The sequence below is a fragment of the Taudactylus pleione genome, unplaced genomic scaffold (genome assembly GCF_031769625.1).
Source record: "Taudactylus pleione unplaced genomic scaffold, aTauple2 ptg001060l, whole genome shotgun sequence".
Classification (NCBI taxonomy): Eukaryota; Metazoa; Chordata; class Amphibia; order Anura; family Myobatrachidae; genus Taudactylus; species Taudactylus pleione.
In genome coordinates this window covers 102,298-120,399 of record NW_028285461.1, presented here as the reverse complement: position 1 = coordinate 120,399, position 18,102 = coordinate 102,298, and the positions used below count along the sequence as shown (strand labels likewise).

The 18,102-nt window shown below is 46.3% G+C and overlaps 1 protein-coding gene across 2 annotated transcripts in view; it reads left to right on the top strand.

Annotated features, from left to right (window-relative positions):
• Window positions 1-18,102, top strand: part of ANO1 (anoctamin 1) — a 194,258-nt gene that overhangs the window by 83,993 nt on the left and 92,163 nt on the right. For both annotated transcript variants that reach the window (XM_088461501.1, XM_088461500.1), the window contains exon 2: window positions 11,273-11,445. In XM_088461501.1, the coding sequence (XP_088317627.1) occupies window positions 11,273-11,445 (173 nt within the window). The remainder of the gene's footprint in view (window positions 1-11,272; window positions 11,446-18,102) is intronic.

Here is an 18,102-nt window from a genome sequence, read left to right as displayed (position 1 = left end):
AGTACCACATTACATTTGTGTTAGGTACCAGTACCACATTATATTTGTGTTAGGTACCAGTACCACATTACATTCGTGTTAGGTACCAGTACCACATTACTTTTGTGTTAGGTACCAGTACCACATTACATTCGTGTTAGGTACCAGTACCACATTACATTCGTGTTAGGTACCAGTACCACATTACATTCGTGTTAGGTACCAGTACCACATTATATTTGTGTTAGGTACCAGTACCACATTACATTCGTGTTAGGTACCAGTACCACATTACATTCGTGTTAGGTACCAGTACCACATTACATTCGTGTTAGGTACCAGTACCACATTACATCGTGTTAGGTACCAGTACCACATTACATTTGTGTTAGGTACCAGTACCACATTATATTTGTGTTAGGTACCAGTACCACATTATATTTGTGTTAGGTACCAGTACCACATTACATTTGTGTTAGGTACCAGTACCACATTCCATTCGTGTTAGGTACCAGTACCACATTACATTTGTGTTAGGTACCAGTACCACATTACATTCGTGTTAGGTACCAGTACCACATTACATTCATGTTAGGTACCAGTACCACATTACATTCGTGTTAGGTACCAGTGCCACATTATATTTGTGTTAGGTACCAGTACCACATTACATTCGTGTTAGGTACCAGTACCACATTACATTCGTGTTAGGTACCAGTACCACATTACATTCGTGTTAGGTACCAGTACCACATTATATTTGTGTTAGGTACCAGTACCACATTACATTCGTGTTAGGTACCAGTACCACATTACATTCGTGTTAGGTGCCAGTACCACAGTACATTCGTGTTAGGTACCAGTACCACATTATATTCGTGTTAGGTACCAGTACCACATTATATTTGTGTTAGGTACCAGTACCACATTATATTTGTGTTAGGTACCAGTACCACATTATATTTGTGTTAGGTACCAGTACCACATTACATTTGTGTTAGGTACCAGTACCACATTACATTTGTGTTAGGTACCAGTACCACATTACATGTGTGTTAGGTACCAGTACCACATTATATTTGTGTTAGGTACCAGTACCACATTACATGTGTGTTAGGTACCAGTACCACATTACTTTTGTGTTTAAAAAAAGGAGTAGGTGAAAGACATTTTGCAACACAAAAATACTTTCTGAAGTGAAGTGAATTTGTATGCTATACAGACATTTTTACTGAATGTAAAGTCTAATCTTCTTAAGTTATGTCTTTTCAGTTCTCTGGAACAACAAGAGCCATCTTGCCTTTCAATAATTATATATGGTTATTAGGTATTGTTCAAAATAATGACACTGTGTCTGGCAATGCTGGACAAGGTTGTATAACAACATCTGATTAATACCCCTTTTCCACTGCCAGCAATAACCCGGGTGTTTGTACGTGAGCGAGCAGCATTCCGGGTTACTGTGCAGTGTGAAAGCGCCAGGTTGAAATAAGCTTGGTCGAGTGACCCAGCATTTCAACCCTGGTCACGAGCAGGGTTGAACGCCTGTTCAACCCGGCTCATGAAGCAGTGAGAACGGGTAACCCTGGTCGATGTGACCCGGGTCCCGTTCTCTGCATAGGGAGACCCGTCGCTCGGAGATGCGATAATCTCTAAGCGACTGCTCATCACATGATGCTGATGGCAATATAGAGGGAGTCTCCACCTGTCCCAAATGCTGACCTGGCCTCCTTCCCCAACTTTGCCTTCATCCGGCGTTTGATGTCGGACAGCCGCGTCTTCCAGATATTGACTGTCCTGTACACATGTCCCTCGGCATTGACAGACGCCACCACCTTCTCCCATATGTCGTTATTTCGCCTAGTGCTGACACGTGCAGCCTCTTGGCCCAACAGCTGCCGGTGGTGGTTCATGACCCCCGTGACCAGGGCCATATTCTTCGCAAATGAAAATTTCACATTGCGGCCTGCTCTGGTCCTTGTACGGGGCCTGTCCTGCACTACACTCTCTGCCTCAGAGGAGTGCGGATCCTGGGCTCCTCCTCCACCTCACTAGCCTCTGCCCCTGACATTATACACTAAATAACACTTAACATTAAAGACAGACAAACAGACCCCTACACTACCACCACACACATCACAGACACACACACACACAAACAAACAATTACAGTACACTGAAATAAAAGCAAAGACAAAAAAATGTGACAGACTTCGAAATAACACTGGAAAAAAGAGACAAGACAACTTTCAGACACAATACAGCATTTAGAATTCTCAAATCAGAAAAATCACCAACACACCTCCACTAACCACTAACCTCTCCCTACTCCTCTCACTAAATCCACGAGGGTTGGACGGTTTGGGGCGTTTTTATCTGGCTCAGGCATGTCACTCCCACTCTGACACTTTCTACCAATCAAAAACTACTTACGTGCACTCCCGGATTCTTCCTAATGCGGCTGCAATTTAAAAACACGGACCACAACCAAAACTTTGACATTTACGGGAGTGTTTGTGAACTCGCAAGTAAAACATGTTTCACAAATACAACTGCATACACCATCGGAAAACACGGTTCCGGGAAACACGGGTGCTTAGTAAATTTCCGGATTTACGAGGATAAAAAACTCCCACGTTCATTTCATTCGATCCGATTCTTAGTAAATTTACCCCATAAAGTTATTTTGTAGTATTGTTATCAGACAAAAGGAGGATTATTTTTATATAATGTAGTTACATAGGGTCTTATGCAAAGTCTGAAATTCTCATTTAATCGGAAATGTAAAATGAGTTTGGAAAAAAATGCATTTTTACTAACCATACAGAGCTGCCCACAAACATAAGATGCGTCCAGCCCGGCAGACCTAACAAAGTGCGCCTTCCATCAGCGGACGCCAGGAGCAGATGCACCCAGAATGTGACAGGAGCTGTGGCTTCACGGTCGGAGGAGTGGCTTTACAGTGATACTGAAAAATACCCCAAAATCAGTATGCCATGCATTATAGTACACATTAGGGATGGCCATCGGTGGGTTAACCATTGATGGTACCTTTATTGGTTAATACTGATGGCATGAAACCACCCACTGATAGTTATCCCTACCCCCTTACTCACGGGCAGTGGGCCAATCAGAGGTAGGGGAGTGGTTTACCTGGGCACATCAGGGGGCGGAGCTAGGCTCCATATCCAGGCACCAGTAAGTAAGAAAAAAAAAAAACACTGATGTTAAAACTACAGTATCTGGCATCAGGGGTTAACCATCAATAGTTATTAACCATCAATGATTGATGGTCATCCCTAGTACACATCCAGACAGAGGGGCCCATTTATCAATGATCGCTTTGGAACGCAATCAGGGCATGCCAGTAGCGCCCATGATCGCTTAGCAAAAAGCGATCCTATCGGCCAGATATATCATCTGGGATATGCAGGGACACGGGCTCCGAAAGCCCGTCCCTGCAATGTCTCCGGAGAGCTGCCGGGCAGCGCAGGGGCTGCTGTGCATGCGCAGTCTCGTGTACTGCACATGCACATCCGCCATAGCCGGAGATGGTTCCGGCGGATGCCTCCGCTGGCTAATAGTGCCCGGTGTAGCCCATAAGCTTTAGTTGCGGGGGCAAATATCTGGAATGCACCCTCCCGATTTGGCCGAGAGCCTACCGAAAATAGAGTAACAGGCAAACCCAGATGCATCTAGTTGGAGGCGGACCACTTGTGGGTGCTGGACCCCAAGTGCAAGTTGCAAATGATGATGATGCTCGCTAGCCGATTGCCTGAATCCAGTTACATTCCTCCCAAGTGCGCTGATATTGTCACATTAGCGGCTTACAGTGTAAATAGCGAGTGTTTCACACTTCTGAGGTTTATGGTGGTGCACTTGCAAAAAAATAAAAAATTTGTATTTGCATCTTATTCAATTTTTATTTTACATGCTTTTTGCTCATTTATTATATATGAAATTCTGAATACACTGGGGCCGATTTATCAAAGTGTATTTGAGGTACAGTATAATCCTCGAAAACACCTGTTTTCGGGGGTTTACCTCAAATACTAAGTATCCCCTGTATGTATTAAAGAGGGACCGCAGCAGGTCCGATACCTGCTGTGATCCCTCCATTACCGCTGGCAGCCGCACCCCCCGCAGGTCGTGGTCCTGATGTTAGAATGAGCTGAACTCTGTAATAGTCACATAGCCACAGTTCTCTTTATGTTACGCTATGGGTTGAGTGGTTGGTGTCAGAGACAATCAGACACTGGTGCAGGTTACCTAGGATTGACAGGTTGCTTCTGGTCTATGAAGTAGTCCTATAATAGAACAGATAGTGGTCTTATATAAATAGTATTCTCTATGCCGGCATGTGTGAGTGCCATCAGCAGCAGGGGATTTATCTACCTTACAATACGTACACAGCGACTGTCCAACTTCTTATTGGGATGAGACCAAGGGGGTCATTCAGACCTGGTCGTTAGCGCCGATGCGCTCGGACCGGGTCGATGGCCCCCCACTGAGCATGCGCACGACGGCGCCGGCACCGTCGTGCGCATGCGTGAGACCCGCTACGACCGACAGCGCCGGTCGTAGCGGGTCTCGATCCAAAGGGGGCGAGCTGTCGATGTTGATTGACAGCTCGCTCCGTTTGGAAGGTGGGCCAGGGGGATGGCAGCCCAAACGGAGGCGTTCCCATGGGAACGCCTACCGTTTGGGGGAGGCCCCACTGACATCACTAGTGATGTCAGCGGAGAGCTTCCGGCTCAGACAGAGCCAGAAGCTCTCCGGGGCTTACGACAAGGGAGACCCTACCCTAGGGTCTCGTCGTAAGCCCCGATGGTCGTGATGGTCACCGGAGCGGTCGTTAGAGCTGTGGGTGTTAACCCACAGCCTAACGACCGCGACAGAGGCGGGCGGTCAGGATGCAAGTGGCCGCCCAGTTTCTGAGCGACCGCTTGCATCCTCCGACCGCCTCTGAATGAGGCCCCAAGAGCCCATGGGGGTAGGTTTACTATTTAAGGGTTTGTAAAAGCCTCTGCCGATTTAAAATATCAACAGTAATAAATGCTAAACCAGGTGCCTGATTAGCACCCATTGGAAATGTCCGGACACCCAAACCTGGAAATTGGTCCTTAGCAAGATCTAACCCCTGGCTGGCGCAATGATAATATATTACAGCCTTCCGTAACAATACATCTCACTACCGTGCTGCCTTTTCTACAGTATTGTTTGTTTCAAAATGACTGTTTCATATACATGTAATCATTATACTTATTTCGTGATCTAAACAACATTACACCACTTTTGTTTATGTGCTTGTACTGTAGAATTGCTGTAATGGTCATCGTCATTGCTACAAGGTGTGTGTAACGTGTGGTTCACTCTCACTCAGGGGTCTATTCAGCAAGAGTGACGATGTTGATATTATCGGGCAACATCGTCACAAGATTTTATCAATTATGATAAAATATGTAAGCTATGCAGCAATATATTGAGCAGGGACAGCGGTTGCGGTAACACGTTGTCCCTGCGATGTCACAGAAGGAATTGTATCCGGGATTCCGAAAACAATCCCTTCTGTTTGTTCCTCTGCGCATGCTCAGTCATGCACTCGGGAACAGTCTCTGGGCCTCATTCAGAGGCGGTCGGAGGATGCAAGCGGTCGCTCAGAAACTGGGTGGCCACTTGCATCCTGACCGGCCGTCTCTGTTGCGGTCGTTAGGCTGTGGGTTAACACCCACAGCTCTAATGACCGCTCCGGTGATAGTCGCGATGGTCAGAGACCATCGCGACCATCGGGGCTTACGACGAGACCCTAGGGTAGGGTCTCCCTTGTCGTAAGCCCCGGAGGCTTCTGGCTCTGTCTGAGCCGGAAGCTGTCCACTGACATCACTAGTGATGTCAGTGGGGCCGCCCCCAAACGGTAGGCGTTCCCATGGGAACGCCTCCGTTTGGGCTGCCACCCCCCCGGCCCACCTTCCAAACGGGGCGAGCTGTCAATCAACATCGACAGCTCGCCCCCTTTGGATCGAGACCCGCTATGACTGGCGCTGTCGGTCGTAGCGGGTCTCATGCATGCGCACGCCGTCGCCGTCGTGCGCATGCTCTGTGGGGGGCCATCGACCCGGTCCGAGCGCATCGGCGCTAACGACCGGGTCTGAATGACCCCCTCTGTCCCTGCTTGCGGTGACCGCTGACGGGGTAAGTACAGCTCCAGCCTATCCAAATTGATTGACATGTGTATACAGGCTTTATACTAGCCTGTATACATGTATTTTTATGTGATATTATATTTAACATTTACAGTATATATAAATGTTATATATAATCGCATATAAATATACATGTACACAGGCTAGTATAAAGCCTGTATACACATATCAATCAATTTCGGCAGGTTTAAAAGGCTCTAGGCGGACTTACCTGCCGCCGATCACCGGGAAGCAGGCACGGAGACTGGACGGGCTTACAAGATACTGCAGGGACTTATGGGAAATATTCCCTCTGTCCCTGCAGTTTTCAGGATATTTAAGTATTTTCTTCATGTAACGCCATTCTGAGATGGAGTTATATAAAGTAAATATGTATCGAGTGTTTTAACACTTTTTGCTTTGCTGAATAGAGAGATCAATGGCTGATCCTTACAGTGCGGTATTCAGCGAGATGGAAATCAATGGAGAAGATAATCCCCATTATAGGGGATTTATATTAAAAATATGGAAATCATAGTTTATGTCAAAAAATTATCGCTGAATAGACCCCTCGGGAAATGCAAACTAAAAAAAAGAATTATTTGTGATGAAAGCAATCTAACGATAAACTAAAATGAAACTCATGACATGGAAATAAAGCATTTTGCACTTTGTAGTTATTCATTCAGAAGCGTGAGAGGGCATTATATGATTCACCCTGACCCTCCCACTTTCTTTACTCCATTAGACAATGGGGCCTATTCATCATTACTAAACTTTCCCTGGAGGTAATTAGGTTTAGAACTCGCATGGAGGTCTACCTAATTACCAGAGGAATTCATCATTCCTCCTCCCTATAACTATCTATTCCGAAAAGCTGTCATTTTTGCGATAACAGCTTTTCAGGAAATAGTTATCCCTCTCTACACTACCTTACTGCAGCTGGAAACAGTGCTGCGCATGCGCTGCTACATTTGTTAACCCAGCGCATGCGCATCACTGCCTACACATGCGGTAAGTTTGTGTCCCCCCCTTCCGCTCACCTGAAGGCTCACCCCCCCCCCTTCAGCACTTACCTGTCCGCGCAGCAGCCTCCGGCTCCGTCCTGCTGGTGTGTCACATGGTCTCCCAGCACACCACAGTACAGATAAGAAAAAAGGAAAAAAAGGTTTTGTTTTTTTTTTCTAATCTTTATTGTGTCCTGCTGGGAGAACACAGTGTCCGACCAGCCTCCGGAGCCAGAGCGTCGGAGGAAGACGCCGGGGGACCTGTCCAGCTGGCAGCAGGTAAGTTTCACCTGCTATTCGCCACCTCACAGTGGCGGATAGTACCTCCATCAAATTCCGAAAATACATAATTTTCGGAATTTGATGAATACCATAATTTCCATGTCCCCATACTAATGTACTAATGTATGGGGAGTGTGGAAATTAACGCAGGGGGACTTAGCAAGGAGATATCAGTGATATCTCCTGTGCTAAGTGGCTTCATGAATACTAAAATAACGTTATTTAAGGAAAACGTTAATTTAGTGTTGATGAATAGGCCCCAATATGTCAATTTCTGATATAATTATATCTGTATCTTATCTTGATAACAGTAGACTAAACTGAAACATTGATCTGCATGTCGGCAACCTGAGTTTTTATTTCAGAATCTGGTAGTGCGGCACCTTCTACTGCGCCTGTATGGTAGTGCGGCACCTTCTACTGCGCCTGTATGGTAGTGCGGCACCTTCTACTGCGCCTGTATGGTAGTGCCGCACCTTCTACTGCGCCTGTATGGTAGTGCCGCATCTTCTACTGCGCCTGTATGGTAGTGCCGCACCTTCTACTGCGCCTGTATGGTAGTGCCGCACCTTCTACTGCGCCTGTATGGTAGTGCCGCATCTTCTACTGCGCCTGTATGGTAGTGCCGCACCTTCTACTGCGCCTGTATGGTAGTGCCGCACCTTCTACTGCGCCTGTATGTGTCTTATTTGTTTATTATTTATTAACCGTTTCTTATATAGCGCAGCATATTCCGTTGCGCTTTACAATTGGAAACATAAATAGAACAAAACTGGGTAATAACACACAGATATATAGGTAGGAAGGCCCTGCTCGTAAGCTTACAATCTATATTATTTGCAAAGTGATGCGAATAGGACAGGCGTCTGCTGATTACATTGATACGCGCAGTGCCTATGTTCTGTGTGTGACTGCGGTTATATCTGCATGCGATACGCTACGTTACAGTGTCACACATTATGTATAACGCGACTTGTAGCACACGGAGGATAAGTGTATGTGCACATATCTGTATATACTCTTATTATCATTTGTAGCCATATTTATCATGCTGTACCAGTAGGACCATCAGGGGCATTAACAGCTGCTGTTTGAGATTTCACTGGTGTCATTTTGACGGAGACATAAAGGACGAGAGCGAGACATCCACAGCTCGTGTTACCGGAAGTGTCAGGAGATGAGAGTGTAGCAGCGATGGTGCAGATTGTCTCAGGACGGGATGGTATGAAGTCTTAGCATAACACAGCAGCCAGTGGGAGAGGCGCACACTAACAGCTCCATCCTTCCTCACTGCCACTATTTATGTCATGTCCGTCGTTGATGGAAGAGCTGAGCCGCTTCTGCTTGTCAACAGCCCTCAGGAATTACAAGTTAAAGGCGCACTATCCCCATGTGTAATAAAGCTGCACCATATAGTGTATTGTACAGGAGGACTTTATGTGACTTCCCTGATTGCACCTGCTACACAAAGTGTTCATGTGAAGCCCCTCCAATGTCCTTATAGTCTTTCCAGATAAGATCTTCACCTGCGGGTGCTAAATACCCCCCCCCCTCCCTCCCCAGCGCCTGCCGCAGAGCCTCTCTTCTTCCACACTGCAGATCGTTGGACTTTATTTCCCTATCAGACATTTGTTTAGAGGATGGAGCATGTGATAGGAGGGGTATATTTACTAAAGTGTGTGTTTATAGACGTAGAGATGTTGCCGATAGCAACCAACCAGATTCTACTTATCATTTATCTAGTACCTTCTAGAAGATAATAGCTAGAAACTGATTGGTTGCTATGGGCAACATCTCCACTTTATAAACCTGCACTTTAGTAAAAGGATGCGGTTAACTTACCGCCGCCCGGAATGCTGGTCATCGGAATCCCGACCTGGTACTAAAGATAGGTGTCTAAATCCCGACGCCTATCTTTAGCCAGACGCCGAAATACTGGCAGCCGACATCCTGAACAAGGGTAAGTGGGGACTGTTAGCTGCGGCGGGGAAGGTGAGTTTTAGGCACCCCCGGGGGTACTTAGGGTTAGGCACACCCCCCAGGGAGGGTTAGGGTTAGGCACTTCTGGGGGGAGGTTAGGGTTAGCCCCCCCTGGAGGGTTAGGTTTAGGGTGCGGCAAGAGAGGGTTAGGGTTAGGCACACCCCCCAGGGAGGATTAGGGTTAGACACTTCTGGGGGGAGGTTAGGGTTAGCCCCCCCGGAGGGTTAGGTTTAGGGTGCGGCAAGAGAGGGTTAGGGTTAGGCACCACCAGGGGGACTTAGGGTTAGGCACTGCCAGGGGGAGGTTAGGGTTTGGTACCACTAAGGGTTAGGGGGGGGAGAGGGGAGGGTTAAGGGGGGTATCCACTTAGCGATATACAAACGACAGCACGATTGCGACATTGCAATCGTGCTGTCGTTTGTATAGCTAGTGATGTGCCTAGACTGAACGTTCACTCGTTCAGTCCCGACACATCCCTCATCCCCGCACATGCAGAACCAGATGAGATCGTCAGGTTGACCTGCATGTACGGGTGATGTCGGATGTCGGAAGCGACCCGCGGGCACGCGCATCGTGGGTCGCTTCCATCCAAAACATCCCCGATGCATGCACGATGGATGCGTGATTTGCAAGTGATTGCACGATAACAACAACGTTATCGTGCAATCGCTTGTTTAAATGGCTTAGTGGATACCCCCCCATTAGGGTACTTACTAGCCCCAGTCGTGATCTCTACTGTTCGGGCTTCCAGTGTCGGTATTACATCTGCCGGGAACACATCCGGCGGCATTACATACCGATTCCTTAGTAAATACACCTCTAGGAGTGGAAGTAGTAGGGACCCCTGAGGACCACTCATGACTGCCTACTACAGTATATACGCGCAACTTTACTGTCACCAACAAGATGTCATTTAGCAGATAAGGATGTAGACAATGTTTTGTATTTGCAAAATAAAAGAAGCAAAAAGCAGCAGAGGAGAAGGTTGGTGTGTGTAATGGGTAACTCCTTTTCAAAACTAGTTGACCCAGAGTGGACATTGGAAGATGGTTGGTGAACTCAGGTCTAGTTGCCAGGCAAGATGGTATAGTGACTTCCATGCTGGAGTGCCTGCCATATACACATACCCGTAGAATTCATTCCAATCACCAGCAGCCATGTCAGCACTGTGGTACTCTTATCACCCTGTATGCACAATATGAATAGATATTCCTAGAAACAATTATTATTATCTGTTAAATAATGCACCACAAGAGGTCCGCAACTCCTTACAAGATATATATATAATATATATTTATTCATCTTAATGTTTGTTTTGCTGCAGTCCCATAAAGTTTTCTTAAGCTCATTCTATATCCTTTGAAGTTTTTGTTACAACATATTTATGTGGCGAATTCCCTAAATGCCTAGGGACAGAGAAGAGGATGTGAACGGATCAAATAGAAACTCGTATACACCATTATAGGACATATCTGCTGTATGATGATTTCATTCCGCAAACACTAATAAGGAACAGAGCAGGGGGAGCCCAAACAGGTGCAGTAACCTTGTTACAACATTGTGATCATCACCCAACTGTGCGACGTATCCCAGTACAGAAGTTACCCATACTCTAGGAAAAGGGGGACCAATGGGAAGAACTGATTAGATAAACAAAAGTGTGATTTTCTTGTCTGATTGCTGAGTAACACCTTGTGACAAGGAATCCCCGCAGGCTTTTCACTTTACACAAGCTGCTGGGCAGAGCTGGGAGGCTGAGCTTGGGAGAGTAGGTTTTAAGAGGCGTGGGAGAGCCAGGCACTGATCACTGACTCAGTTGGATGTGCTCTTGTGTCTTGCAGAACAGCACACTGTGTGCGGAGCCTTGCAGGGCGATCCTCTGGCTGCAGAAAGTTTCCATGAGACAATGAAGGAGAACGACAAGTACCATGTCACTGCGGATGAGGAGAAGGGCATCCACATCATCAACATCAAGGCTATAGAAGACATTGGCTACATCCAACCTGACACACTGGTAAGTGGCAGATGCTCTGCATGACATATGTTAGCACACTGTGTATATCTGTGCGGAGCGCAATGCTCTTTTACATTGTCTGCAGCTGGAGAACAAGCCCTTTGGGGTTTCACTGTACAATAAGTTTAACCCCTTCGCAGTCCCATGAGAATTCCGTTACAATCTCCCAGTGACTGTTATAGGAGACCCAGGTGATATGTTTAATGACAGTTCTGAGTTTGTCCACATCAGTCACCCTTCTTGTGTTCACCAGTACATGTGCAGGAGAGACAAGGGAAACTGGAGCTGACAATCCAAAATAGAATAGCCGGTGACATATAAGAGTAAGAGGTCTGGGATGAAGGGGTTAACTTTGACAATGCCAAATCTCCTTTCCACAACGCCCCTTCCCCCTGCCGCACACAGGGTTACTAGTGGGATATATACATAATAATAATCTGATTATCACATGCCCGCCTTGTATATAACTCAGTTGCCCTTCCAGCACACTACACAAATCAGGGGCAATATTTTTTTAACCGGCTGAATTAAAATATAAAAATGGCGAAAGTATTTTACATGCACAATTTGTATGAGATCAAAGAGGAGTAAGAAAAGCAATTTATTATCCAGTGTTATTATCCAGTGTTCAGGTGCCGCCTAATTAGCCATTTATTAACGTGAAAAGTTTGGTCTGTTTTTAGCAAATTTAATTTTTCTTTCTTAGTAAATATCCTGTTTGCAACCATCCACTTGATCACTAGAGCCACTACCTCCAATTATTTAACGCTGTTACACAGACTTTGTAAGCATATTGTCAGTGTAGGGATTCAGGGTGTGCTGTGCTTATTCCTCCTGTGTCATTTTACATTAGTAGTTCATATCCTAGAACTAGCAGCTATAGGGCATATGTATCAAAGCTTGATGTGAGTTAAAATTGTGAAATATATATCATCAACCAATCAGCTCCAAACTATAATGTCTTAAACAGCCTGCAAAATGTAAGTTAGAAGCTGATTGGTTGGTGATTTATATCTCACAATTTTATCTCACATCAAGCTTTGATACATATGCCCCATAGAGTATTAATACAATCGCAGGTAAGGCAGACATCTGTGCACCCACAAGCCATGCCCTTAGTGGTTGTGGGAGTAGGGAAAGCTCAAAGGGGCAGTTTTGCTGCAGTTCTGCCAGGTTTACCACCTACACGTGTTTTGAAAGAAGTGCCATCTGGGCATAATCCCAGGCCGCCATTTTCATGCGTAATATTCTTTTTTTTGGGATTAGTTACATACAGACAACTATTTTCACTATGTCTGCATTTAATATGGCAATATATTATTATACATGACTAAGAGGCTGATTCAGAGATGTACCCTAATGCTGCCACTGCTGCGTCTGTGTAAGTAGCTGCGAAGCGAAAATTTGCTAATGTCGCAGACGCTGGGAGATGTATTGAGACAGTCACCTGTGCTTTGCAAATCCAAGAATCTGTGTTAAATGTCGAATCATCTGGTGGCAAAGACGTAGTATCGATCACAGGGCCTGATTCAGCAAGGACCGCTAGTCTGCTAATACGCACGCAACGCAGTTACTTTTATCAGTGGTGGTATGCAAATAATTGCATTCGCATTGCGATCGCAGCCTAACATAAGGACGCCCACTTCCCCTTACTCACATCCGTATACTTTGGCAATATAGCGAAACAATCGGTAACATCGAGTAACATGGGACCCATACGCACAGGTAAGGCAGGTCATACCTCACTCAGGAATTGCTAACTTCAGCGCACGCTATGAGCCCTCTTGCTGCATATGGCATCGCAGTGGCTAATATATACACGCCCCTGCAACGCTGTCCCAATGCACTGGCACGCCTGCGTTCGCCCCCCCCCCGTCACCGCGCACAAACGGCGCTTCCCGTCAATCACTCTGCGATGGGTCTGCATTGTCTCGCAGTCCCGATCACAGTGGTGGAGTGTTCGTACACGTGCACTGCGATGCATGCGCATAACGCAACAATCGGCCGATTGCGGGCATATTAGCAACTACCATCCTGGCTGAATCAGGCCAACAGATCATTAGATTATCGCAGTCCTGAGTCAGACTATGATCCCGCAGAATGGCCGCGTGCAATGAGACGCCGGAGCCTTACTTCTTGTGTATGGGATAGCAGACGTAGAATGTGACATGCCTCTGAAACAGTCGTGACACACCTGCATTCTTTGCCGTCACTCCCCGTTACCTCCCCCAAACGATCCCTGACTGTCAATCACACTGCGAGTAAAATGTACCTTGACGCATGAGGATTGTGCGCAGGTTACTGATCATCGTTCAACTCGGGAAAAAACATCGGAATAGCGTACATCTCCGAATCAGGCACTAAATGCATTATATTGAGTTGTAATAATTTGTAGTGTTAGATATTGCTGGTGTTATACTGTATAAGGCCCAGGGTGTGATGTATGTGCAGGTCTGTACATGGGTGGTGCAATCACAGTTTACAATGTAACTGCACACGGAGTCGGTGAGTAAAGAGGCACTTATACAGCACGCTCGCATTCTCATCCTGGGAAACGCACGGACAGCAGCACATAAGGGAACAAACTCTCACCATCAAGCAGATAATTATAAGTCCAACCAGGGACAAAAAGTAAAAATCAGCTAATGGAGTTGTCCAAATTTGGGCATTTACTTAACTTTCTGCTTTTTTTGTGGGGAAAACGAGGGACCCCTGTTACCTAAGCTTGGGTCACCGGATCTTGCTGACCCCCCTCCTGCATTTGAGAACCAAATCTATCTCTGTCCCTTTTCCCCAGACACATAAGGGGAGAGGTATTGGTGCTATACAAGCATTTACTGTCTGTGATGATTTAATTGAGAAGAATAGTGATCTGATGTTTCCCCTTCAGAGAACAGGACAACTATGGGAGAAACTTCCCCAAATCTGCATTTTATTTACACAATAAAACGCCATGCCGTGATAGTCTAGAACCGTAGCTGGTTTGGGCAAACAATGTATTGAAAGGTTTAACAGCATTAACCACTTGACTGACGATTTTTCCTTCAAATCCGAATTTCGGGGTCCCCAGGAGGGGGCGGGAGTAAGAGGAGATCAGTTCTGCGCCATGTGTAGAACAAATCGCCTCTACAGAAACACTGCAGCACAGCTGGCTGTGTACACATCCCATACGTCCATGTCAGTTAAGTGGTTAAAAATCTGAAATTGCCTTTTAATATAACCATATATATAATTATTGCGGCTCAAACCACAGTCATTTACACCTTTATTTAACCCCAGACTTATACCCCTTTCAGATTGCAATGCAGACCCTCTATGAACCCTTCCACTAAGTACAAAATGCTTCCATCCTGGACTTATCTCTTTATTTATGATTGCAGTCACCTGTGCTGAACTAGTTAATTGATGAGAAAGGTTTCAACACAGGTGGCTGCAACCATAAATTAATACCTCTTTTTCCAATAGAATACCGGGTTGCACCCGGGATTATGTTCACACGCCCATCCCACGCGACCCAGCTGAGACCCCTGTCAGACAGGCGGTCCAACCAGCCGGGTCACCTGTTCACACTGCATCATGTGCCGGGATCAACACGCGTTCAACCCTTCTCGTGACCAGGGTTGAAATGTTGGGTCGCTTGACCCAGGTTATTTCAGCCTGGCCCTTTCACACAGCACAGGAGCCCGAGTTGCTGCGGCACGCGCAAAAACCCGGGTTATTGGAGCTAGTGGAAAAGGGGTATTAGCAGGAATTCCAGGAGCGGATCATTTTGTACCTGATGGAAGGGGTCATATTGGAGGGTCTGTGCAATGCCGGGTCGCACCAGGGATTTTGTTCACATGTCCATCCCGGGTGCAACCCGGCTGAGACCCCTTTCAGACTGTCGGCCCGACCCACCTTATTGCCACTTTATTATAACTCAGCAGTGAAAGGGACCTGGGTTGCATCGAACCGGGTTACCCATTCTCACTGCATCGCGAGCCGGGTTTGAACCTGTGTTAAACCCTGCTCATGACCAGGGTTGAAATGACGGGTTATGTCAACCTGGCCCTTTCACACTGCACAGTAACCCGGGTTATTGCAGCAAGTATGAGAGATTGCTTCAAATCTGAACGGTTGGTGGAAAGCCGGCCTGTTTTTCTATCCTGTGAAGTTCTACAAATTTACCACAAACTCTTACTAAAGTATTCTGTTTGGCAATCCACGAAGGGCGGGCATCTTGTGGCACGCAACGCTACCCATGATGGCACCAGAGAATAATGGGTAAATTGAACCTAGTGCTGTCGTGTTACACAGTAATCTGTAAATTCCATGTGCTTAAATGTTCTTTTTCTAAACTACTGAGCAATGAACAAATATATTCAGTAAGTCAATAAGATCATTAAACAACAGATGTACTCTTCAAGGCTCGCAGCAGGTCATGCTGTTCTGTAATAGGTATTAACCTCCAATTGGGAAGGCTTACAGATAATATATGGTATAAATGCCGATTCATTCATGAAGATTGTGTGCGGTTACTTACGGTAGCTCCGACACTGTGTATGTTTGGTTCTGAAGATCAAAAAAAATTTGATTTGGGGGTGAAAACGTGGCTCAATTGGGTCGATTTCATGTGCCGCCGCGGCAACAGCGAATCGCGGGTGTCGTCCACAATTAAATCGACCCCTAAGTAGTTCAGTGTTATCGCTGGCTTTGGTGAATAGGTGATGTACATTCTCCTGAATGTTGTCTCCTCTACTTCGGTGACCACTAGTGAGGTCTCTAGTTATTACTAGTGAATTCATAGGCTGCATTATAATGAACATTGGCTCCACTCACAAGTGGAGTAGGTGACAGGTGCTCTTTAGTACAGATTAACCAACCAGGTTCAGTTATACATAATATTATACAAATTGCATAATGAAAAAGGTTGATGAGCTTAATCTAGTGCTTCCTGTCTGACAGCAGAAACTTAACCTAACATATAAGCAACAGATAAACAGCTTTACTCATGATTGTGGGATCACTTTAACACGAATACTGTACACACAGATTCTCATTGTTTTCTATTTGGTTATGTACAAATATTAAAACAAAATAAGTGAATGAAATTCACACCCAAACATAGAAGTGAGCAGGGAGTGTGTTATGTAATGCTTTGCAGAATGGGGTGGACTCACCAATGTGCTAGTCCCACTCTGTAAATACTGTTTTTTACATTGTTTGGCATCTCAGTAACAGGCTAATGGTTTTGCTGGAACATTTGTACATTGTTATTGTTGAGAAACCGAAAGATTGCATAAGAAAAGAGCTGTTTTAAACCTCTAGGATGGGGGCAGGCATGTATGCAAATTACTTGTGGGAGTTAGCCTATGGCAAGCAGGGGCGGGTTTGTAACAGGAACATTATATAGTGGGATAAAAGTGTGGGCCAAAGCCTCTTTGTTCCAGATTCCCCACCCTCCCTCCCCTATAAATTTTGGTATGTTGTGGGTTTGGTTTTGGGTGGCGGGAAAGAACGGCAGGTCGCCAGTCCGGGTGCAATTATGATTTAAGGGCGCTCCCTTCGTTGACTGGTAGTTGGCTGTACCAACCTAACGGGGGGCAGTATCACCACCTAAACGGGTGGGAAGTCAAGATGGGGGTGAGCGTTACCTTTTGTTGATGATATGAGTTACATGGTTATGTGTATGCACTCTGGGCGATCTACGCCTGCTATGCCTTTTGTTGTTTGTGTGTGGGCATAGCAGATCTGGCTGATTTCTGGCCGTCCTTTCTTTGCCACCATACATCCTTAAATAAATAATAATTATTATTGCTCCAATAAATCGCCATCAAGTTATCTGCCAAATCCACGTCTCAGTGTCTTTATTTTATGTTAGTATGATAAGTGGTTTGCACACATGACAACACCTCATCCGATAGAAGGTTTAATATGTTGTGTACTATTTGATTTTGCAGTTGGTTGCAGGCTCTGGTATGTAACACCCTGGGCACATCTTAGGACTTGCCAGAGACCAGTTCTTTCCACTTGTGGTTTTAAGTTTTAACCTGAGACTCAGGGCCTGATTCAGACCCGGTCGCAAGCGCTGATCGCTCGCAACCGGGTCGATGGTGGCCCAGAGCGCATGCGCACAATGGAGCCGGCTCTGTCGTGCCCATGTGCAAGACCCGGATAGCGATGGGAAATCCGTCGCTCTGGGTCTCGCACCAAAGGGGGCGTGCTGTCGATGTTGAGTGACAGCACGCCCCCTTTGGTGGGCGGGCCGGAGGGGTGGCTGCCCAGACGGAGGCGTTCCCATGAGAACGCCTACCGTTTGGGGGTGGCCCCACTGACATCACAAGTGATGTCAGTGGGAGAGCTTTCAGGTCTGTTAGAGCCGAAAGCTCTCTGGGGCTTGCGGCCACGAGACCCTACCACAAGGGTCTCATTGCAAGCCCGATGGTAGTGATGGTCTTGACCATCGCGACCATCATACTGGCCGCTCGCATTAGCTGTGGGTGGCAACCCACAGCAATGCGAGCGGCCAGAAGCCCGCTCCATAAAAAAAAAAGACGCCCTGATTCAGTGCGAGCGCTCATTCAGAGCGTCCAACTCTGAATCAGGGCCTCAGTTATTAAAACATTTCAACCTCTGGGTGTATAGCCAAAATGTTGGCATAGCTCAGCCCAGACTCTC